Genomic DNA, 24,374 nt, shown 5'->3' with positions numbered 1-24,374 from the left:
TAGAGCCCACAGCCCACGACGGCCCTCTCTGCCTCCGTCCTGCCTTCTAAACACCGCTGTGGTTGTGGTCAGGCCAGGGGAACAAAAATGTGTCCCCTGGATTCAAACATGAGCAAATCAATGGCGACTGTAACAGAGCGATTGCAGGGGGATAGGATTTCAGTGGGGTAGAAGCCAGATGTCTGTAGACTCCAGAGTAAGGAACCGGAAATGAAGGGTATGGTCCAGTCGTTTCAGAAGGGAGCCTTGTGGAAAGAGAGGAAATATGGGAGGTAGAGTGGGACCTGGGCTTTGTGAGGCTGTTGTTTCAGATGACAGTGTGTTGTATGTTGAGTCACTGGAAAGGAAGGGACTAACGACAAAGGCTGGGAGGAGGTAATGGAACAGGGTGCCTGAGGAAATGAGAGTAGAGGAGGCAGAAGGGCAGGAGAGCCAGAGGGACGGCCCTTCCTCAGAGAGGGGGTTTTCCGACACTGGTAACAGAAGGCTCCAGGGGTGGGAAGGGGCCTGAAGGGGAAATGGCTAATGTCACTGGTGCAGGGCACTGGTGCAGGGCATGAGGAGAAAGCCAGCACGATCCAGGATGGCACCAGTCAAGTCCAAGCAAGGACAAGTGCTGTGAGTCCTGAGATAACCAAGCCTCAGCGAGCTTTCTGACTTGCGTATCCTCAGCTGGCTGAACTCAGCCTCAACCCTGCCTCTATCTCCTGCCTCCAAGTTCAGTGACGATCATCATCAACTTCTTATAAAATAGTAATAATAGGAATGATAATAAAAATCACAAGTAACTTTTATAGTGTTTACCAAAGCACATTTACTTAGTTATCTCATTCAACCCTCTGTGGTAGGTACTGTTGTCATCACCATCCCCATTTTACAGATGAGGAAAGTGAGGCCGAAACAGAACTTGCAGGGTCATCGAACCCATATAATAAATGGCCGAGCCAAGACTCAAACCGAGGGGTCTGAGTCCTAAGTCCAAGACCTCAGCCCCTTTCCTCGGCCTGTTACATCCATACTTAATCCCATACTCTATATGCTGTGAGCACGGTTCAGTTTTCTGAAACATTTCTAAGCGCCACTATGAACTTTGCCTTCGTCAGAAAGGCTGCCAAAGATGCGGCCCAGTTTCTGAAACATAATGGAAAAATTCTTCTGGGGAAAGTGCTCGCCACACTGAGGATTGTCAATATCAGTGTTGGGCTCCCAGCACCGAGCCCAGATCCATCCACTGCATAAGTGCTTGGCTGGCAGGCCTCAAACCAAAAGCTGGCTTGTTGTTTCTTTGTCCCTAAAATCCCCCAAACAGACTGGCTTGAGCAGGGAAGAGACAAATGCAGATGCATGAGAGGAATGTGCTCTGGGGCAGGTGGTGGTGGTTCCAGAAGAGCTTCGACCTAAGCTCGGGATGGACAGGGGCTAGATCCGGGTCTCGCCCAGGAAACACTTCTGCTTGGCAGAGAGGGGCACACCGGGGGTGTGGGGTGGAGCTCCTACAAGGTTGCCCAGGCCTAGAGAAACCCAGATGGATGCCCCGACTTCCTTTGTGGCTTTGGGTGGGGCTCTGCGGAATCAGGAAACACTCTGCTGAGAGGGCTGCTTCACAAAGGGGCCAGATTTGTTTAAGGTTGGCTTCTATCAGGCTACTTGGGGGACAACTCTGAGGTTTTAACACCCTTAGAAGCTTGTTAGAGGCAGCACAGGAGCAGAAATAGTATATGCTTTGCACCAGGGAGTCCACACTCCAGTGCTTTCTCTATCTTAGGAGCAGTGTCACTTTGGACACGTTGCTTTATCTCCTTCGCCTGTGTCCTCACCTGTAACATGGAGACAATACTCATCTCGTGTTCCGAGAGGGCCCCGTGAGATAAGGCATCACACACATCACTGACAGACAGCAGGCTCACGATATATAGATGCTCCGAGTATCACGGCCCGTGGACAGACCCAGAAGGCTAGATTCATTCCCCGGCCCTCAAACACAGGGCTGGGGAATGTACCACCATCAGCACCGCCTGACTGCACAACTGAATACTAAGTTGCAGAGTACAAATACGCTGGGACTCAGAGTCGCAGGGATGAGTGAAGGTTGGCCCGGGAAGGAGGGCACTGTGGAGAAGGTGGCAGTGAGTCTTGAAACATAAGATGTAGAAAAGGAGAGAACAGCGTGGGAAAGGAAGGAATTGCATGCAGGCAAACAGCTGACGTGCAGGGACAGAGGAGAGGGACTTGCGTGGTAGGTAGAAGGATTCTAGGTGTGGACGACTCGACGCCCAGCACAGGAGGCCGGACTCCATGCTGCTGTGGCCCTAGGAAGTAGCGTGATGACGTTGGCTCTAGGCAGGTTGGAGCATTGGGCAATGACGCCCCTTCTCAGCCAGGAGTGGCCCCCCACACCCATCGGGACCCACAGAGCGGGGGTCAGAGAGGGACCCCCATGGCAGTCTAACTGTAATCACAAAGCTTTCCCTGGAGGGTGGGGGTGGGGGAGAGAACAGGTCTGATGCACCCATTGGGAACCGAGATGTCCTAACTGGCAAAGCGCACGCCTGGTGGGTTGACAGCACTTTGTGTGTCTCATTCCCAGGAAATCTGCGACGATCCTCAATTTATCGTTGGAGGAGCCACCCGCACTGACATCTGCCAAGGAGCCCTGGGTAAGTGATGGCATCGGCTGTGGGCTCTTGTCTGCAAGGGGTGAGGGATGATCTGGGACTTCTCTCCCTTCCCAAGCAGCTTAGTGATTTCCATTTCCAGAAGCTTCCTGGAATTTCTTGTCCCCTGAGGGCCTCGTGCTGAGGTACACAAATGCACAAATGTTCACTGAGGCTTCCTGTGTCCCCTGCATTGGGCTACTTGAGATGTTCCCCCTGGAGGGGCTTCTGGGCCACCCCATGGTCTCTGTACTCCTGGGGCCAGTATGGCCAGTGGCCCATGAAACAGTCAGGCTCTGGGCTGAGGGCCAAGTGGGAAGACAGTCCCGGCCAGTGACAGCACTGCAACATCAGTTTCTCTGGGGTACAGGAACCAGAGTGGTGACTCAGTGTGAAGAAAAAGGAAACCCTAATTAATGCTGGCTATTGAGAGGAAGTTAGAGTACCTGGGTATTCTCAGTGTTTGCAAGACAAATCACCATAGCATCACAACAGTGGGATGCACTGCTCACTGTGGCAAAGGCAGCTGTGACGTTCATTTAGATAAGATTCACTGGAGCGGCTGAATTGCAAATTTTCTCTGTGAAGCCGAGCCTCTGATTTCTTACTGGATGGAGTGCCTGCTGAGACTGGAGCCTGCAGAGCCTCCAGCTTTGGTATAAAAGCTCCCAGGCTTCTATGAAGAAGTCTCACCAGTGGGGCGTGGGACCACTATTTAAGATTCTCATAGAATCCACTCTCGATTATTTGACCTATAATAAATACGGCCTATGATTGCTGTAGGAGACTATTTGCTCCGTAAACCAAATCTTTGTTTCCTGCCATCAGCTTCATTAGTAACAAAAGCGATCACCTTGAATTGTACTTCCTTTCATGGCCCACCTAGCAGAGATTGTGATACTCAGATTAATAACAGCTAATATTTACTGAGTGTACACAGTGTGCTGGATGCTAAGCTATGATAACAAAGTCTCTCAGGTGCCGTGATTACAGCTGCATGGGTTTCAACTGCACGGGCCACTTATATGTGGATTTTTTTTCAATAAATACAGTAAGTGTATTTTCTCTTTCTTATGATTTTCTTAGTAACATTTTCTTTAGTGTATTATAAGAACACAGTATATAATGCATATAACACAAAATATGTGTTCATCGACTTTATGTTGAATCGGTGAGGCTTCCGGTCAGCAGTAAGCCATTAGTAGTTCAGTTTGTAGGGAGTCAGAGCTATACACAGATTTTCAACTATGTGGGGGGTCAGTGCCCCTAACCCCGACGTTGTTTGAGGGTCAATTACATTCCCATTTTATAAGAAAGGACGCTGAGCTCCTGGGAGTAACCTGTTTAAGGTCTTCCCACAGCTGAAATGGGGGCCTGGGATACAAATGCAGACAGTCAGACTGCAGGCCTATGTGTGTTGAAACCCTGAGCAGATTCCCGAGAAGGGGACCTGGAAATTTTTCAACCCTGGGGGATGTGAGGGCAGCTGTGTGAGTCATTAGGAAGGGCATCCTGAGAGCCCCATGGGAAGTGACTCTCAGGGAGAACATGACCCAGGGCTGGGGGTGCGGGAGCGGGTGAGGCAAACCCCAGCTGCCTGAGCTGAGCCTCTGAGCAGATTCCTGAGATGCCTGAGGCGCACATTCTTACCTGAGAAAACACACCTCCCATTTCCTGCCTTCCCAATCCCACGGAAGATAGAGGCCTGGGGTCCTTGGGCGTCTAAGGTGGGTGTTCCCGGAAAATCCACTGGTTAAAGAAAACGGAAGTTAACAGGGCTGAACATTGATGGAGACTTTGACCAATACTGGGGGCTTTGGAGAATCTGGAGACAAGCAGGGCAAGTGTCACACCTGGGCTAGTACAAGTGCGGCAAGTGTCACAGCTCAGCTAGATTCCACTCCCACACTAAACACCTACTTCAAAGTTTAATGACATAGTAAGGGCCAAATTGCAAGTAACAGATCTAGGATTTAAATCCTGTTTAAATACTACCAGGCCATTTGGAGAGGAGAGAGGCAGAGCTTACATTCCTGGGGTGCAGTTCCCCAAGGTAGGCACCAAATCAAATAGAAACAAGTATTAAATCTTCTTAAAGCCTCTCAGTAACTGGTCGGCCATTCCTGAGTTGTTTTTACACCGTAGGGGCCATTTGTTCTCTTGGCCTTTTATTTTAGAGGTACTGGTTAGATTATAGTCTGCGAAATGTGGTTGAACTCTCACCCTGCTTTTGGGCTTGTTAAGTGATGGGGTGGTGACTGTCATCGAGCCCCAGGAGGCTCAGGAGCAGCAGGAACAGCGGCTGTGGCAATGACACCTGAGCACATGACCCGAGATGTGAGCCGAGGCTCTGCCCTTGGGAGACCACGGGCAATGGGTCCTCACTTGGACCCTCAGTCTCTTCTAAAAATGGGAGGGAGAGAGGGTCAAAGATCCCCTAAGATGTGGCACTGAGCTATTCTACAATCATTCCTCATGCGTGACGCTGAGTGTAACCTTGTGCTGGAGGGTTAGAGCGTAACAGTATGCAACTTGTGTAGCATTTTTCATTGCATTAGCTCATGGAATCATCCCAACTCTAAGTAAATATTTTCACCATCATCCCAACTCTAAGTAAATATTTTCACCACCACTATGCAGATCAGAAAACTGGGCGGGGGATGGAGGTGGGGGGACATGAAAGGCCACAAAGCTAAAAATTGCCAAAGGAGAGAGAACTTTGACCTGATTTTAAGTCTTTGTAAGATTTTCACAGCCCCAGACTCTCTCTGAGTTGCCATGATGCTGGGATGAGGGAATGTGGAGGTGAAATTCTCAAAGCAAAATTCATTTCCTTACCTATGTTTTCAAGCCTGAGGCTCACTCAGTTCTCCACCAGTGAGCCTGGGTGGTACTACCCTTGGACTTGTGCGTCCCGTTGCCCCCCCCCCCCCCAGCCTTCACAGCACTGCCCAGCAATGGTTAATCCACCAACCCCCACCACCCTTTCCCCGGAAGGACTGAAGCCTCACCAAATAATTCAAACCATGTTTGCAGAACTGTCCTGACAATGAGCGACTTCCAATGCAGGCCTTGGAGTCAGCGAAGAAAAATCTGCCCATCTGGAGGAAGGGCTGGAGACTCAGGCTGACCCGGCCACTAAATATGGCTCTGTAATTGCTGGTGACAACCTGTTCTTACAGGTGATTGCCACTTGGAGTGGCCCCCAGGGGCCCAGGAAATTCAAAGGCTGAGCTCCTCCTATCTTTAGTTTTCACGGGGGGGGGGGGGCCTGCTGAACTTTCTCCTCTGCCCTGCAGCCCCCACCGCCCTCACAGCTGCCCTGGCCTGGTGCCCCCACCCCCAACTGAAGGCCCCTGGCTTCCTGGGGGATGGCTCCTAGACAATAACACTGTCTAAGCTGTGAAAATAGAATAGCCACATTTCACTGTAACCTGGCAAATGTTCTCGAGGCCCCTCAGGTGGGTCACCCTGACTCTACCCCCCCAAAATCACATGGGCCCCCAGACTTTGGCTCCAGGGTGCCCCTCCCCACAGCCCAGTTTAGAAGAGAGTGGGAAGGGACAGGCAAAAGCCTGCCAAAAACATCACAGAAGTTTCTAGTGCCTGCTCCCTCCTCTGCTTACTAGCCTGGGTGACTTTGGGCAGGTTACCCAAGCTCTCTGAGCCTCCGTTTCCTCTTCTGTATAATGGGAATGATGCTAATACTCCATTCCCAGGGCTGTGGTAAAAAGTGAGAATAATAGAGGTGAACACGTTTGGCAAACAGTAGACTCTTGAACAAGTTCAAGGGACCGTGATTATTACTGAGTCCAGCTACGTGAAAAGTCCCTTTGTGAAATCATAGAAGAGAGAAAGGATGGGAGAGAAAGGGAAAAGGAAATGAGATGGGCTGGAAGGCAGGTCTTTGTTTCTAAAAACTCAGACTCTAAGGATGGAAGAACCAACAAGAGGGAAGGGCAAACTGGGCGCCTGTATTTGGGCAACCACAGATTGTAACACGCGGAGGAAGGAGAAGTATATGAGATAAACATAAAGAGGGCAGATGCACAGTCTTCAATTTTAAAAATGGAATTTCTGAATGTTTTAAGTAATTTTTAAAAGATTTTTAAATTATAATTTAAAAAATCATTTTATAATAGACGTCTTTTTAAATTTTTACAATTAATGCACAATGTTGATACATTATCAATCAAAGTGCATGCTTTAGATTCCCTTCATTTTTACCTAACGTCCTTTTTCTGTGCCAAGATCCCATCCAAGATACCACATGATATTTACTGGTCATGTCCTGCTTAGGCTCCTGTTGGCTGTGATACTTTCTCATCCCGTCTCTGTTTTTGATGACTTTGACAGTTTTGAGTACTGTCAGGGATTTTGCAGCATGCCCCTCTACTAGAGTTTGCAGCTGCCGTTAAAAAAAAGTGCACGTAGTTAAAAAAAAGGGGGGGGGACTAGAAAGTAAGTGTTGACTGGTTTGATGAAGAAAGTAAATGCATTCTTTTCACTTAAAAGCAATCACCTCACTACCAGCCCCAGCCCCGCCCCCGGCAGTGGCCCCGCCCAACCTCCTGGAGCAGATGCTGGTGCCTGACTCATTTCCTCTCGGCTTTTCTGGTTATAGATGCTCATTCACAGCTTTTCTCCCCTGGGGCTGCTGTGGTGCTCCCAGCTCCCTTTCCTGCTGCATCTAAGACAGTCTCAAACAGGACGGGGCTGAATCGTGAACCATGGTATTTTACAGAGGCCCCTGTCCTGCCCTGGCTGCCCCAGCTGTGGCCATCACACAGTGGGGTTTCCAGCCTCATCTGAGGCCTAACAGGCACGTCTCTCCTTGGTTGTCTCAGACCTCCCCTCTCAGGGAGTCGGAGCATGGAATCCTCCCAGAAGAGTGCCCCCACTGTCCCCCACACTGAAGCCACCGGGTGCCCCGGGGGAGTTTACAGGGTTCCACCTGACAGCCCCTCCCCCCATTGCCTATGTATGGATCACAGTGTGACCTTTTATTTGTCCAGCTGCTCCGAGCCCAGAGCCGGGCCACACGCTGCGGCCTCAGGCGCCTGGCTGTGGGATGCAGGGTTGGATCAGACTTTCCTAAGGCCCCACTACTTCAGACAGTCTGTGACTCGGAAATATGCCACCTTCTGCCTGGCCCTGGCCCCTGCATCCCCTCACACTGGGCTTCAGCTCCTGTTTCGGGTTCCAAGGCCTCAGGAACCTTGCTCAGGTCATCCCCCAATGGCAGTACGTTGGGCCCATCCTCAGTTTTTCTCCCGCATTTTTGCTGCCCCCGCCACAGGGAGATGGTTTTTCCAGGAAGTCAGGGAAACAGATGCACTCCTGCTGTCCCTCCAGGAGGTGAGGGAGGAGGGTTCTAGTGATAGGAATGTCACAGGGGTCTCCAAGGCAGGGTGGGGCAAGGCTCCCCCTCCTCTCCTGTGAGGCAGGGGTAAGGGGAGAAAGGGCGGGAGGGGTGAGGGGGGAAGGGGAAAGTGGGGAAGGGCAGAAAGGCGTGGATTTGACTGTGCCTGCAGGAAGGTACCCTGTCTGCTGGAGTCCTGCAGTTAGAAACTCTGACACCAGGTGCTTCCCTCCTGGTCCAGGGAGCAGCTGAGGAGAGAACGGGGGCTCAGCTGCCTGGCGGGACTCCCTTCTGAGAGTCCAGTAGTCACCCACGTTCCATGTGAGAAGGACCCTCAGGTCTCGGCATCCTCATCCCCTTCCCTCCTTCCTTCTCCCTTAGGGCCCTCCTCCAGCGGGAGCAGCAGGGGACACGGGGTTTGGGTCCTTCACTCTTGCTCCAAGTCGTGTGTGCAGTTCACAGAAAGAGGCTGAACGGTACCCAGGGCGGGATGTGAGTTGAGGGGAGCATCTCCCCTCCACAGCCGCTGATATAAATGAGATGGGAATTCCGGTTTGGGGGTGCCCTTTTCTGGGCTGCTGCCAGGCCCTGAAACAGTCACAGAAGGGACAGCCTCTGTGTGACTCATCAGCCACCATCTCACATGCCCCAGCTCTGGGCAGGGTGTGTGCTTCCTCTACAGAAGCCCCTCCCCACCAGCTCCCAGGGGTGGCCCTAACGTGGCTCCTCAGGACTTCCGTCCCCTCCCTTCGAAAGCTAAGGCTCCGGTGGCCTCCTTGCCTGGGCTGCGTGGGCCATGAGAGATATGTAGTCCCTGTCAGAATGTCTCATCTGCTGGAGACTGTCAAATACCAGTGTCAGGAAGGGTCACCTGTAGCCTGAAGCAGCCTTAATATCTTGGTCTGGTTATCATTTCTCTAGCTGTCACCATGGAAAGAAAGGAACAAACCCCAGAGGAATGAGGCTTGGGACAAGCAGGGTTTCTGACCTCAGGACTGTTGATCCTTGGGGCTGGCTGGGTAATTCTTTGTTGTGGGGCCGTCCTGTGTGCGGGGGTGGGGGGGGTGGGGGGGGACGTGGAGCTACATTCATTCCCGACCTCTGCCCAGTAGATGCACGACCCCTCCCCAGGCATGACAAGCACAAAGGTCTCAGATATTGTCCTGAGTCCCCAGAGTGGGGGTGGGGGTGGCAAAAATGCCCCGTGGAAAACCACTGCTAAAACAAGGGGAGTGAAAAGTAAATGTGGAGACATGAATAAGTACCGTGGGGAGAGGGGAGGGTGGTCACTGGGGCACAGAGCCCATGTCGGGACCTGGTGAAGGGGATGGGGACGGCTAGTGAAAGGGATCCCCCATGGGCAGGGGCAGGGCCAGTGGCAACTGGTAGGTGAGCTGCTGGAGACGAACTTCACTCTCGTCCAGTGGCTTCACTGAACCCGCCACAGTGAGGAGTACACGTCAGAGAAAACAACCCTGAATGTGTAGCCTGGATGCATTGCTGGGATATCTGACCGTGTGGGAGAGGCGCTCAACCCTTCCACCCGGAGACACGGCAGCAAAGGGGGACATGGGGCCCTCCCTGCTTCTGAGGACTTGTCCTGGGCTGGCTGTCTCATCACTTACCAGACCAGGCGTGGGGAGCGCACCTCAGGTCCTGGGGTGCCCTGGGGAACTGCAGAATAGGGGGGCATCTGGGCATCTTGGCACGGCATCCTGACACCGGCATCTCCCCGGTGTCAACCCCCAGAGGGACAGACTCTGGTAGTTAGCGGGTGCAGCCTGTGTCCCTGGCAAGGCAGATTTCAGGAAGGTCCCTGTCTCATTACACCCCCGAAATCAGTGGCTTGAAAGAGCAACGGTGTTCTCGTTCGCTCTCGTGGTTCTAAAGAATGAGTGGGTTCAGCTGGGCGACTCTCAGGGTCTCTCATGCAGTCAGACGGAGCCAGTCCTGGAGTCCTGTGAAGGCCCCTCGCCCGCATGTCTGGTGTCTGGGCTACAGACTGGATCCGCTGGGGCTCTGGGGGCTCTCTGCCTCTTATGTGTCTCTTCCAAGGAGGCTTTGAGGTAGCTGAACCTCTTACGTAGTGGCACGTCCCGAGAGAGGCTGGGAAGCTGTCTTGCCTTTTATAACCCAGCCTAGGAAGTCACAGAGCTCCACTTCTGCCACTGAGACAGGTGGAGGCCCACCCAAGTACGTTCACGGGGAGGGACACAGATTCCAGCTCCTGAGGGGCAGTGACAAGGTTCTAGAAGAGCATATGAAACCAGAAATATGGTGGCCGCCATTTTGGGAGGTGGCACAGTTCTCCTAGTGGTTCCCACGGAATAACGCCCTGCTTGCTCTTTACCAGTGGTGACGAGGCTGCTCAGACACTGGCCATCACAGTTGTGCGGGTATGTTCTCTGGGACCTCCCAATATGTAGGCAGAGGGACACTCAGCTGGCTGGGCCCTCTGTGCCAGCTTCAGGACTTACCGACCAAGCATTCCTGAGACGCTGCCAGGCCCAGGAGCCATGAACGCACAGGCCAGCCAGCTGCCTCTGCTTCCTTTCAGCCAGCTCAAAGGGTGCCTAGGAGAGAAGGAGCAGTGGGTCAGGACTTCAGGCAGAAGAAAACAAAATAAAAACACAGGACTTTCTCTACACGAGACTCTTGCCTCTGCCTCCTCTCCTCACATCCATCCAATCCTTTCCATTCTGGGTCTTTCAGACCTCATCAAGCCTCCTCCTCCTGGCCCCGCCACTCCAGGGCAGGCCTTAATTCTCACCTGGAGTCCTACTCTGGGTGCCTACCTGTCTCCAATCCAGTCTGGACGTTACTGCCAGAGGCCCTGCTTCAGGGAGGTGACAGCCCAGCAGTGGAGACGAACAGTTAAATGGACAAATTAAATATAAGTATTGATCATGCTATAGGAGGGGTCACCTGGGATGCAGAGTGAGGACACCACTGGAGGGGGACAGTAAGGGGTTACGAGGGGCCCCCCCAAAGGCCAGGACTGAGTCCCCAAGATGATGAAGGAGAGAGGTGGGGAGAGGTGTCCTGGGCAGAGGAAGCAGGGAGCAGAGTATGTACTTCCCCAGGAGGGAGTGGTTCGTTCTGGAAAGTGCAAGTATTTTATTGAGCCTGGAGGGTCTGGTGCAGAAGGGGAAGTGTGAGAAGAAACCTTAGCTTAAATTCCTTCTCAGTCCTGCACTGGTGGAAGTCTAACCTGCTCTCTCCAGCCTCAACCCTTCTATGCATCAGCACCCCCACCCCACCCTCCCCTGCTCCCGGCCCCTCCTGTGCCGGGTCACACCCCTACACATTTTGAGTCTCTGCACTTGACCTTCCCTCGCCCTGCATGTGCTCCCCACCCCACCTCCACCCTGCTCCTCAGGACTAGTCTATGCCCCCTCCTCTGCGCCTCCCCACCCACCCACCCCACCTCGCCTACAGCCCATCCGCCCCATTCGGACCTGAAGCCTGGTGCTCACTGCCATGTTCTGTGATGGCTCGTTTCCTTGGTGGTCCCCATGCTGGCTCGTCGGGGCCATTCTTCTCTAGACCTAGACCAGGCCTGGCACCGCGGGATGAGTGAACAAGCAAGCAGCTAGAGATGAGATGGGAGAAGGAAGAGACACATAGACGCCAGAGTCAGCACAAGGACAGGTGCTCAGAGGCTTTCAGGGGCGACGCGGCCCAGTCAGGCCACAGGAGTGGAGAGAAGCCACAGTGAGGGGTGCTGAGGCCAGAGTGGGCTTTCAGGAAGTAGGGGGCAGGCCTTGGGCTCCGCGTGCTGTTTCTCTAAGATGAGGAGCTTCCTCAGCCAGCATTTCTGAAGTATGTGCTTGTGAGGACGTATGTGCTTGTGCACAAGTGTGAGTTTTACTTCACAGAGCCCGTGCTCCACCGTGACACGGGCCTGCCTCACAGAACTTGGACTGTCAACAGGCCACTGTGCTCGAATGTGACGAAGCGATGGCGGGACAGGTGGGGCAGAAGCCCAGTACATCCTGGGTTCGCTGCTTCACTTTCCTGTCTGTGGAGGAAAGACAGTGGTAGTGCGTGGGAAAGGAGAAGACATACAACAAATATTATGCTCCCATCTTGGAAGAACGCCCAGCAGCCACAAATAGTCATGACCAAGCCATATACCACTCACCCCCCACGATGGGCCCCAGGTGACCCACACAGCTGACCTTCAGGACACATACAGAGGCCTGGGGAGCACAGCTCTGGAAATTTACTGGCAGGGCTGTGTATGAATTTGTCTTTTCAGAAGAGGGCTCTGGAGCTTAAAGGAGCCATTCATGAGGTCTGCTTGGGAGAGCCGTGTCCTCAGAGGGGGTCTGGCGGGCCCCTGAGTGCGTCCCTGTGGAGGGAAGGCTGGGTGTGTGTGGTGTGCTCATGCAGGAGCCAGGATGTGGGTGAGGCCAGCTGGAGACAGTGAAACCTTTTAGCACAGTGGGCTCAGGTTGCCTGAATCCAGAAGGTGAGGCAGCTATGCTTAGTGACCCCCAAAACCCAACTGGAACCTCCTTTTCCCAAGCAAAATAGAAGGCGAGGCAGAAGTCTGGACTTGGAGGGGAGTCCCTGGGGGCCCATGAGCAAAAGTGGCTTAAGTGAGCGCAGCAGGCACCCATGGGTGGGCCAGAGAGAATGTCACTAAATAGTCATTGAACAAATGAATAAATTAATGCATGAATATTTTTCTGCCATAGGCACAAAAGCAGTAAAAATTCAGGGCAAAAACCCACAGCCAAGGCACGCTGGGAGAGAAGGCGATTATCCAGCTGCAGAGTAGGAGGTGGTTTGGCGCTTAAGGGACCCTCTTGCCTGGTGTTATGTGAGGGGACAAAGCAGGGAAGAGACTACAAAGCCAGCCTCACCCCAGGGAGTGGTGGCTCTCAGGCCCCCTCATCCAGCACTGAGGGAAGTGAAGGGGGAATGTCCACAGTCCCCAGTGAGGTTCCCTCAGGCCTGAGGGGTGGGGGGGGGGCACCACTGCAGTGGTCACTCTTGAGTTTTGAATAAATTCATTTGTACCTACAACCTCATCAGTTCTCATCCTCTACCTGTATTTTCTCATCATTTGGACACCCCCCTCCCTTAGTTCCCAAGTGTTTGCTGAGGCTGAGGCTGAGGAGACAGGCCCCACATGCATTCAGCAGGTCCCAGGCACCCCCTTTCTGTGGCTCCCCTCCCGCCTCATTTCCATCTTGATGGGACACACCCCTCCCACCCGCCATCATCAGCTGTCACCTTTTCCTTTCCGGGACAAGACAGCCAAAGGTGGCCAATGTGACACAGAACTCATCCTCAGTCGAGACCACCTCTTCCAGCTCTCAGTTTTTTCCACTATAAAATGAGAACATAAAAACAGGCAGCACTTGTAGACACTGTGCTAAGTGCTTTATGTATTTTCTCCCATTTAATTCTCAATTCTGATGCATTTTATTATTATTAAACCCATTTTGTATATGAGGAAACTGAGGCACAGCGAGAGTAGGGTAGCCCGGGTCAGAGCCAGGAATTGAACTCAGGGCTCTGGCTCCAGTGTGTCTTAACTTTCTGACTCATCCTGAGAGAAGTGCATATATTCACATACATGCAAAATTAACACAAAATGTTTGGGGTTCCAGATCTCTGAAACCCATTCATGAACAGTGCCCTCCCTCCACCCCCACCCCAGTGTCCCTTTTTCATCTGATCTTAACCTTCTGAAGATATGTGAGCGCTGTCCCCCTTCCACAGCTGAGAAAACGTGGGTCAGAGAAGTTAAGGAGTGTACCCAAGTTCACACAGTTGTAAGTGGAGGGATCAGGATTCCAACCCGGGTCTTCTAACCACAGGCTCATCCCCACCCACCTCTGGCTGGGCCTCCTAGGTCTACCCAGGAGGTCGTTTCCCTCTCCTCCCTTCCAGTGTGGGGACGTCCCACAGGCTCAGCACGGCTGCCGGGTGCCCAGCAGCTGGGGAGCGGCCAACAGAGTCCACTGCACCCTGCAGCCTGCCTCGGTGAGCAAGCACACCAGTTCTGGGCTTACTCAGGACCCCCGTCCACCAGGCTGGCACTCCCGGTGGGAAGGGACCTTGCCTGTGATTGGCTGGCCTCCTCCCAGCTCAGTGCCCACAGAGAGGCTCCTGGGACAGTGCAGAAGGCTGGGCTCAGGGCCACGGGGAGGAGGTTGTACAGAAAGGGCCATTCCCAGGGGCTGGGCTGGAGGAATAAACCCGGCAAAAGGTGACGGACAGAGCAGCCAAGAGCCCAGAATCTGGGAGGAACCCCGAGAGAGTGGGGAAGGCGCTGGTGCCCAGAGGCTAAAGGGTGTATGGGAAGGTGACAGAATCAAGCGAGAAACAGGATGTGGAACCAGTGAGGGCAGTTTTTTGAGGGACCCGGTCATGAACGGGCCATGAATGCAGCCTCCAGTGAGACACGCCTTTTACAGGACCCAGAATGCAAAGCATGTCAGTGTGTACCTAAGTAAAGATAAAGGGGCAAGTCTGGCCTGAGGCCTGGACCACCGCCCCTGGGGGATTTCCTTTCCATCTCACTGGCTTTCCACCTGCCGTCCACCCAGACTCCCAGAACCCTACCTGTAATTACTGAAAAGCTGAGAGGTCTCCACACGTGACCTGATTAGCTCTGCATTTCCCAAAATTACTTGACCATAGCACTCATTTCTCAAGGAATATCTGGAAACTTCTTAAGGAGCTAGTTTCTACAGAACACACTTTTGTGGGGACACAGGGTTAAGTGAATTGATGGTTCTTATGGAATCTAGACCAATTATTATGGGAAACCTGTGCCAAAAAATCGGTTTCATTTAGAATAGTTGATACGAAGTTGTTTTTAACTAGAAGTAGTGGCATAACCATTATCGAGGGCAATACACTGGGGTTTATGGTAACGAAACCACAATCTAAGCACACAGAAGGACACATGTTGCTCTATTTAACAAATCATCCAAAAATAACTTCAGATCGTGAAGATACGAGCTACAAAAGGGGCCGTTACCATGTTCTTGTTTTCTTTTTTCCTCTTTTACATTCCCCCTTTTTGCTTTTTTTGCATATCACACATGCTGTTCCGCGCCCTGCTTTGGTTTACTTAATACATCTTGGAGCTCATTGCATATCAAGAATGCATCTTTGTTCCTTTTTGTGGCTGCACAGAATTTCTGTCCAGGGGATCATGATTCATTTCACCCGTCCTCTGTGGATGGATATTTAGTTTGTTTCCAGTCTTCTGCTACAACCAATGCTGCAGTAAGAAACCTTACACATCCATCATTTGCTCCTGTGAGTATGTCTGTAGGGCAGGTTACCGGATGGGGACTCACTGGGGCTAACTGATGACATCATCAAATTGCCTTTGACGGGCCTGCACCCATCTCTGCTCACTGACAGGCAGGAGAGGGTTTATCCCCCCACAGCCTCTCCAGGTGATCACACGCTTTGATCTTTATAATCTGAAAGGTGAAAAATGATATCCTAGTGTAGTACTGCTTTATGTTTCTTTCTGATAAGTGAGGGTGGGCACCTTTTAATACATCTGAGACATTAATTTTTCCTTTTTCCATTCACTCTGCTTATGTCTTTGCCCCTATTTCTACTGAGCTCTCATTTTCTTGTTTATATACTAGAAAGGTTTATATATAACTTTTGGCCTGGGACCTAAAAAACAGATATACTTCCTTGTTATTTTCTTAGTTTGACTTTGCTTATTATAATTTTTTTCACCATGTCAATTTTTTTTTTTACTTTAATGTAGTTAAATTTATCATTTTTAAATTGTATGTCTTCCAGGTTACAGTTCAATAGCCTAACTCCACTGTGAGATTAGAATAGAATTCTCCCATTGTCTCTTCTAGAATGTTTATGGATTTATAGAAATAACTACATTTATAATGTTATCATAATGTAAATATATGAAAATATAAATTACAATATATGATATAAATTCATAAATAATAAATGTATAAATAATACAAATGGCTATTATTTATCATATTTATATGTGAACATAAATAAAATATTAAACTATGTATTTAAGATATATAATGTTAAATATTTATATATAAATATTCTTCCATTTAGAATTTGTCCCTGTGACAAGATGAGCTATAACCTGATTTTTTTCCAAATGGCTATTCAGCTGTTCCACTCACAAATTCTACTCACAAATTCCATTCGTGAATAATTTATTTTTATTAAATTCCTATGTTTGGAACTGTTTCTGGACTCTCTATTCTGTGCCATTTTTCTCTCAGTATACTCATACTCCAGCTCTGTATTATTTTAATCACCATAGCTTTACATGTGTTTTTAATATCTGATAGAGCTAAACTCCCTTCCCTTTTAGATTTTTTTCTGGCCATGCTTCACGTTTAGTTTTCCCTTATTTATAAACTTTAGAATCAGCTAAGTTCCAAAAAAAGCATCCTCTTGTTATTTTTATTGGGATTACATACATTTAAAGACTAACTTAAGAGGAAGTGGCATTTTTATGACGATGACTCTTTGTAGCCAAGAATATGGGCCACTTTCTAAATGGAGTAAATGATTGCCTAGCCTCTCCAGGCAGGACGGGTGCCCTTGGAGTCAGTTTATAAGGGTGAACAGCTGAGGAAGAACAGGGCCCACTAGCCAGAGAAACCCTGAACACTGCTGGGGAGAAAAGCTGTGTCAGAAGCCTCCTGTAACCAGATGAGGGACTATAACCAGACCCCTCCCAGAAGGGGGCCCTGATCTGTGAGTCGAGGCAGTTGTCCGGATTCTAGAACTGGCAGTGGGTCACACACAGATGCACCTTGAAGGAGCAGTGCCCTGCAGTCAAGTGACACAGCTCCAGCTGAGCTCGCAAAGGAGCCAGGGAAGACACATCCTAACTTGGCTTTCCTCCCTTCCTCTGATGTCCAGGGCTCCCCACCGGCCAAACCCCACCAGCAGCCAGAGGCCCTGGGAGCCCATAAGCTCATCCCCTGAGGTCAGCCCTGGGCCAGAGAGCAGCGTGTAGGCTAGACACGGAGAGGCAACCGGAGGGTACTGGGCACTCACCTCCAGCTCACTGCGATCCGGGCACTCAGGTCCCAGGATATGGCTCTGAGATAAATGGAGTAAACAAGGATTACACGGTTATCAACGGGTAACCATTTCTAAAAGGACTTTATTCCTGGGCAGGAGGGCTGAAAACTCGTAACAATTAGAAAACCCACCGGGAGAGGAAGGCAGGAGTGTCAGGGTATGCTGTTCAGTGACAGTCCCTTGAGTGGTCTGGTGGCCATCCCACCTTCACCTCTGCCAAAATTTCTTCTTGTGTGACTGGAGAACAGAACCACCCCCCAAACCCCCCAAAAAAGCACGAGAAAAAAATGTTTGTGAAAGTCAGGGTCTCTTACATAATTTAAAACCTACACACACCCGGATCTTTCTTTTTCGAGCCCCACCCCCCTGGCAACATTCCAGGACAGGCCTTGGTCCCTGGAAAGCACGTTTGGGGGGCTTTCCTGGAGCTCAAACCAGGTAGGAGCACAAGCGGTTTGCAGCACCGGTGTGCCGCTCATCACCTGGCCCGTCCGGTACTAGCCTGGCCGCTTTCATCCAGACCGGACGTGACTGACCCAACAGGCTGTGCTGGGAGGAGACACTAGTGACCTTGCCAGCCAGGTCACCTGTACAGGAGCAAGTCACTGCAGGATTGTCCAGAGGAAAGGCTTTTCATCAGTCATTTTAGGGAAGGTAGATTGGGACCTCAATAGGGAGAACCTGGGATCTGAACCCTCAGAATGAGGCTCCACGTGATGAAGCTACAAGTGAGAACAGGGTCCCATGTGGGGAGAGGACCCGTATGCGGCTGTGGCCTTCCAGGCAGAGTGCGCAGGAAGGGAGTGAGAAAACACCCGTCCCAGAAGCCAGGACTTAGTTGAGTCACTGCTCAAGGACAAAAGTCCCCAAGACAATGTCCTGTGAATTAAGTGAATTAGAAATTAACTAATACCTGTTTGCAAAGGAGACCATTTAGGTGAGATGTTAAAAGCATGTGCTTTGTTCAGACAGACCTGATAGCCAAACCATTGTTCAGATCTTGTTACTGAGAAAGCTTTTATGAGCAGATAATAAATAAATCAAGAAATGGGCTGTGGGGGTGGCCAGTTAGCTCAGTTGGTTAGAGCGAGGTGCTGGTGGCACCAAGGTTGCCGGTTTGATCCCCTCATGGGCCACTGTGAGCTGTGCCCTCAAGAAAGAAAAGGGAAAGGAAAGGAAGAAAGAAAGATGGACAGTATCTGGGAATTTCCCGACTTAGTTAAAAAATGTTTTGCTGTTTGGGGTGAGAAAGCAGAGGAATCAGAAGTCTAAAGTAGAATTTCAAATGCTTCCACCTTGTTAGAAATCAAGATGTTTTTCTAGTGGCCTCTGTGTCTCCCTGAACTCCAGAATGTGGAGCGCTGATGAAAAGACTTTTTGAATCTTTGACTGAAAAATGCACCTACCTCTTGTTTCCTCTTGCCTTTGCTGTGATCTTAGAGCTATGGTCGTGGCTGTGAAATTACAGGCCATCCTTCTGTTGCCTTGGTGCGTTACGTCACATTGACACGTTTTAATATTTCGTGAGCCAATGGGTATTCGGGTTTTAAAATACAATATAGGATTTCAGGAAGCTGCCAGTTTATTCCCCCTGAGTTTTAAATCGGAATGGCAGTTGGGTGGTCCTATGGGGACTTTCCCGCATTAAAGGAATCAGATACTTTTAACCAGAAGAAATCTCTAGCAAGGTATGGTTTTTAAACAAAACCCAGCATTTGGATTCAGGGGTTTTGCATGCGAGACCTGACAGTCATCTGTAGTATACAGACTTCCTGAGCTTTAATTTCTTCACCCCAAAAAGGTGGTAATGATAAGGATAATCATCTCATAAGATTTCTGTGAAGATCAAATAAAATCTGTAAACTGCAAAGTATTATACAAAACGTTAGCTACTTGTTAGGTTGTTTTTTTTTTCTTCAATTCCTGCTGGTGGAAAAGGCATAGACTACACGCCAACAGTCCCTGCTCTTCTGCTTCCAGGATGTGTGACATCAACCAAGTAACTTAATCTCTTCATGCCATAGTTACGCCATCTAGGAAACGTTCTAGGATTATGAATCCTTTCAGAGGAAACAAGTTAGACTGGACTAGGAAGGGATGAAAAGAGCAACCTCTCCAAAGCGGAGGAGGAAACGAGACGCTGTTCCTACCTGGTGATCAGGAGAAACACTTCTGAGACACGAAGGAAGAAAACTGGAAGCACGGCCACTGATTTCTGGGATGTGGCAAGAGCATCCAGGTCTGGTGGTGAGTGGTAATCTGAGACAGGTGTGCAGTCAGCACTAACCTAGCTGTACCATGCCTCGCAAAACAAAACAAAACCAGCACCACTACCCGAAGCCAAGCCTTCATACATGCAGTCATTGTCCCATGAATAGCAGCACGGTCAGCTGTGACCTCCAAGACTACAAAAGCAATTGACCCGTCCTGTACACATGCGCAATGGAAAAGCTTCGACTCAGTATCATGGGAATAAGAAAAGGGAGGGCGTGACGATGGCCTCCTGGATGTCAGACACGGCCAGGCAGCCCTACTGAGCATGCCCAGGGACTTGATGGGGACCCATAGGAACTGTGGGAGTCACTGGCCTCAGGATTTCTGCCACTGGAATCCCTTCCCTTGGACCCACTTTATCCACAAGTCTTCCTGCCTCTATGTGTTGACAGACCCAAAGCCAAGCATTTTGCAAGATTCGAAGAAGACCTCAAATTAGCTCAAGAAGAAATAAGAGTCAGAGGCATCTCCGGGTCCCCACAGGAGGGCTGAGGCCACGAGAAGACCTGCGGTGAGAGGAAGAGGAGTGGATTGAAGAGGAAGATCTCAGGGCCTCAGGAATCACTGTCACATGGTGAATTCGCCCTCCAGGATGGATAGTATGACAAGGTTGAAGTGGGAGGGAGGGGGATGCTTAGGAGAGGCCAGCGGTCATCTGTTTTATTGATCACCTGGTCCATACCAAGTGGCGAATGGAATCAGGTGGGGGAAAGCCCCTGTAGGGAGATTTCCATCCCCATCAATCAGGGGCTCCTTGGTTTCTTCTCCACGGCCAGACCTGAAAACTCTCACTGCCAAATTTCTCTGCAAACTGTTTAGTCTCAACATGTCAAAAACTGTAGTTTGGTGTATATAGAATCTGAGTTGACCCAAAAGGTTGTCTCAGAGATCTGACAGCTAGAAATACCATGCTTTTTAAATTTTTACTTGTAGCTGTTTAACTGTTGGTAGTCACATAATCTCCTAAGCCTTGTTATCTCAGCTTTAACATAGTACCATCCTCCTAGAGCTATTATGAGGAATAAATGAGATAATGGAAACTGCAGCTCTTAGGACAGTGGCTGGCAGATAGGAAGGCCTTAAAAAATAACGACTATTGCACAAGTGCCCATAGCAGTCAAGTAGCAGGAACTTGTAGCCCTATGTGATGGGTAAGGAAATGGGGGAGTTATCAATTCATGGAACAGAAAAACCCAAGGTAGGTCTGGCTTCAGGTACGGCTTGATCCAGGAACTCAGCCCCTGTCTCCAGCTCTTGGCCCCTCTTCCTCTGAGTTGGCTCCATTCTCAGACAGGATGCTCCTCCCACAGAAGCGAGATGCCTTCAGCTGCTGCAGACCACACATCATGACAGAGTCAATACAGTAGAAGAGGTCACCTGTCCACTCTTCCCAAAGCCATAATAACAGTGTCATTTCACCTCATTGGTTCTGGCTGGGTCACAGCACCTTCCCCTGAGCCAACCACTGATTCCAAGAGAATGCTATGCATTGATTGCCGCAGGCTGACCCCTAGCGTTATACCTGGCCTGGGCCCAGGCTTGGAGGACCCAGTCCAGCGATCGCAGAGTTCTGGGTCTTTCAGAGAACAAATTCCCCCATCACCATCCAACTACTGTCACAACATTTCCCCCTCAGCATTCCCCTCAAAGCATCACCCCAGCCCTACCTGCCCCTCACAGGAGGACCATCTGAGACATGGCTCTGTCTGTGCACAGCTTGTCTTAGGCTTCAAGCTCCCAGAGGCGAGGACCAAATGTGTAACACTCTCCTGACACTGACACCCTTCTGATGAGAGCTCCTGGCACTGTGTTCACAGGTGACTGCTGGCTACTGGCCGCCATCGCCTCCCTCACCTTGAATGAAGAAATCCTGGCTCGCGTCGTCCCCGAAAACCAGAGCTTCCAGGAAAACTATGCGGGGATCTTCCACTTCCAGGTAACTTAATTGTTGGCGCAAGCTTTTCTTCATCAGGTCCTGGGGGCTAGGTCCCCTGGCTTGGCAGAGTTTGCACATTCCTGTGACCAATGCTGTTCTGCAAAGGACACTGAGAGACAGCAGGAAGCTCCCTGGCCTGCCCCTGTGAGGATGGCCATGGGGGGCTTGTAGGACACGCAAGGAGGGGCGTAGAACAGGGTGCTTAGTCCCCAAGTTTTTTTAAAAAAGGTATTTTTGGAGGTCTGAGATAAACTGTTAAAGAACTTCTCACTCTCCTTTTGTGCTGGTAAAAGAGAAACAGTATTTTGAAAAGCATAGGTGCAGGTCAGAATGCTGGAGAGGCGGGTGTGGATTTGGAGGGAAGGACACGCACCTCTGTCCTTGGTTACTCAGTGAGGACTTGCCTGCAGGATGGGGGTCAGGAGAAGCATCTCCTCCCAGGAAGAGCTCAAAAGCTACACCAAGCCCTCCCTTTCTGCTCAGTTGACCCTGGGTGCCCCCTCTTCCACCACAAACAGTTTTGTAGGAAAAGAGAAGGCAGGAGGGAGCCAGATGCCGCTGAGGCGCCTCCTCCAGCTCACCCCACGCTACCCCCTCCCCTGCCTTTGTCCCCCAGTTCTGGCAGTACGGAGAGTGGGTGGAGGTGGTCGTGGACGACAGGCTGCCCACCAAGGACGGGGAGCTGCTGTTTGTGCATTCGGCAGAGGGGAGTGAGTTCTGGAGCGCCCTGCTGGAGAAGGCTTATGCCAAGTAAGTAACCATGCTTCCCCCCCCGCCCCCCCTTTCCGACAGCCTGCCCCAACTGGCCTGGATGCTCAAAACAAACAGGAACGATGCAAGGACCACCGAGTAGCAGACCTGTTCTGTAGAAGCACTACTTTGGCCAAAATTGGGCTCTAAATTCAAGGAGCTAACAAAGGCAGGGTAGCTGGTCCCATCATGCACTGATAAATGACTGCATTTGCCATTTTTAACCAAATGCACAGGAACAAAGTCTGGTACTGAGTGTGCTGACCTTGAGAAGGACCTCTATTCTGCTGCCTTCAGGTCATGTTACATTCTGGTCAGCTAAATACAGCAACGAGTTTTTGCCAATGGGCAAAACCATCAATGGCACGGGTATGAAAATTATGGAAATCTGCCCAGAATATTTGGTGTCTCTGGTTAGGAATGGTTTCCCATATTCCTCCCAGCTGTGTCCCTCCTGCACAGCCCAGAGTCCAGCTGTCCAGCGCTCAACACTGCACATTCTCAACGGGAAGGCCCAAGTCAGCCCCCCTCCTGAACGGCCTCGTACTGGCCATGCTGCCTGGGTCCCGTCCATTCAAGTGACTGGCTCTAAGGCATGAGGGGATTTCTCTTTTTTACAGCCTCTGCCAGGCTGGGGGGCCAGCTGTGAGAATCTGGGGCCTGGGAGTGGCTTCTAAGTCACAGGCTCAAATAGTAGAGTTAGAGAAAACACAGGATACCCACATTGGCAGTCAGGAGCAATACCCCCCACAGTGCCTACTTCTCAGGGATACGGCTCTAATTATTGAATTGTTATCCTTTCTGAAGCTCTAAATGCCAAACAGCTAACTGGTAGACCTCCCTTTTCCTATAAAGATGTAGAAAGAATCCATAAGGGAGGTTGGGCCAGATAATGCCCTGGGGCCTTCCAACTCTCAGGTTCGATGAGATTTTCAAAACCTTCACAAAGTGCCATGGAAACGGTATCTGTGGAATCGTAACTTGCCCTCATGGGCACCCTGAGTTGGAGACAAAGGCAGGAGAACGCGAGCAGAGCTTCCCTGGAGCATGACAAAGGAGGCAATAAGAAGGGGACACAGAGGCGGTGTCAGCACTAGGTGGCAGCAGCATCCCTTCCTCTCCTGTAGGATCAATGGGTGTTATGAGGCGCTCTCAGGGGGCGCCACCACCGAGGGCTTCGAGGACTTCACCGGAGGCATCGCCGAGTGGTATGAGTTGAGGAAAGCCCCTTCAAACCTGTTCAAGATCATCCAGAAGGCTCTGGAGAAAGGCTCTCTTCTTGGCTGCTCCATTGATGTAAGTCCCGCCTCCCTCCCTGACCTCACCTCGGGTCACTCTAGCTGAAGCTAGCCTCCAACAGTGCCCAAGGAAACCCACTGCCCTGACTTATAGCCTTAGCCCATCCCCGTCCACCATATTGAGCAGCACCTGGAACCCAGAGGTTGCTAGGCAACAGCCAGGCTGTCTAGAGTACAATTAAGGGAGTGATGGTGCCTCCCACCCTCAGCCTCCTGTGAATCAAGACCCTGGACTACAGGTTCCCTGAGAGCCCCCTGCCCTCTGCTGGTCCCTAGGGGAGGACTGCTGGGGACACCTTTCCCCATCTGCAGGACCTGTGCCTGGAGCCCAGCAGCCTTCCCCTTCACGGTTGCTGGGTTAATGGCCTGTGGGAAGACTTCCAAAGACACGAAAGGAACCATGCCCTCATACTAGCCTTGCTGGCAAACCTCACCAAGGGATGGGAGGTGGGCACAATGTCTCCTCAAGGAGCCTGCAGGCAAAGGCTGTGCCCACTCCTGAGCCCTGTCCTGTCCAGAACCAGGTCACCTCAGACAGAGAAAAGAATCCCTGTCTCTTGGGCACCAAATCTCCATTCAACTCCAGGCAGGGATTCGCAAACTTTTTTCCGCAGACTACAATGAGGCAACGGACCCTTTCTACTCACACAGTCCATCCACCCATTTACCAAGACAAAAATAACAGCCTTTACCAGACTAGATAGGAGAAAGGAGTGACTTGGAGGAAATTCTAAAGAACAGCAGCAAATTCTGAGCTCCAGCTGGAAACACAGAATTGTCACAGTGTAAACGATGCAGCGGGGCTGGGCCAGACCATGGGGCGTGGGGGCATTCAGCGCATCTGGGCATCCGGATGCTGTCTGGTGTCTGTCCTGAGCCCACGCGCTCCCCAGCCCTCTCCATGGTGTGACCATCCTGCCCTCCTCAACCTGCACCTATTTGTCAACGCACCACGCACATGTTCATGCCAGTGCTCAAGCTCCCAGAGGGTTGCATTTAGCCTTTGTTCTGGTTGTAAATGGCGGTTC

General features: G+C 50.9%; 1 protein-coding gene across 1 annotated transcript in view; it reads left to right on the top strand.

The window, feature by feature from the left end:
* The window catches only part of CAPN2 (calpain 2), a 47,638-nt gene that overhangs the window by 2,598 nt on the left and 20,666 nt on the right, over positions 1 to 24,374 (top strand). The window contains exons 2-5 of the mRNA XM_074316953.1: positions 2,588 to 2,657; positions 21,180 to 21,298; positions 21,915 to 22,048; positions 23,176 to 23,344. Of these exons, the coding sequence (XP_074173054.1) occupies positions 2,588 to 2,657; positions 21,180 to 21,298; positions 21,915 to 22,048; positions 23,176 to 23,344 (492 nt within the window). The remainder of the gene's footprint in view (positions 1 to 2,587; positions 2,658 to 21,179; positions 21,299 to 21,914; positions 22,049 to 23,175; positions 23,345 to 24,374) is intronic.

Source organism: Rhinolophus sinicus, linkage group LG12 (genome assembly GCF_036562045.2).
Source record: "Rhinolophus sinicus isolate RSC01 linkage group LG12, ASM3656204v1, whole genome shotgun sequence".
Lineage (NCBI taxonomy): Eukaryota > Metazoa > Chordata > Mammalia > Chiroptera > Rhinolophidae > Rhinolophus > Rhinolophus sinicus.
This window is presented reverse-complemented; position numbering and strand designations above follow the sequence as displayed.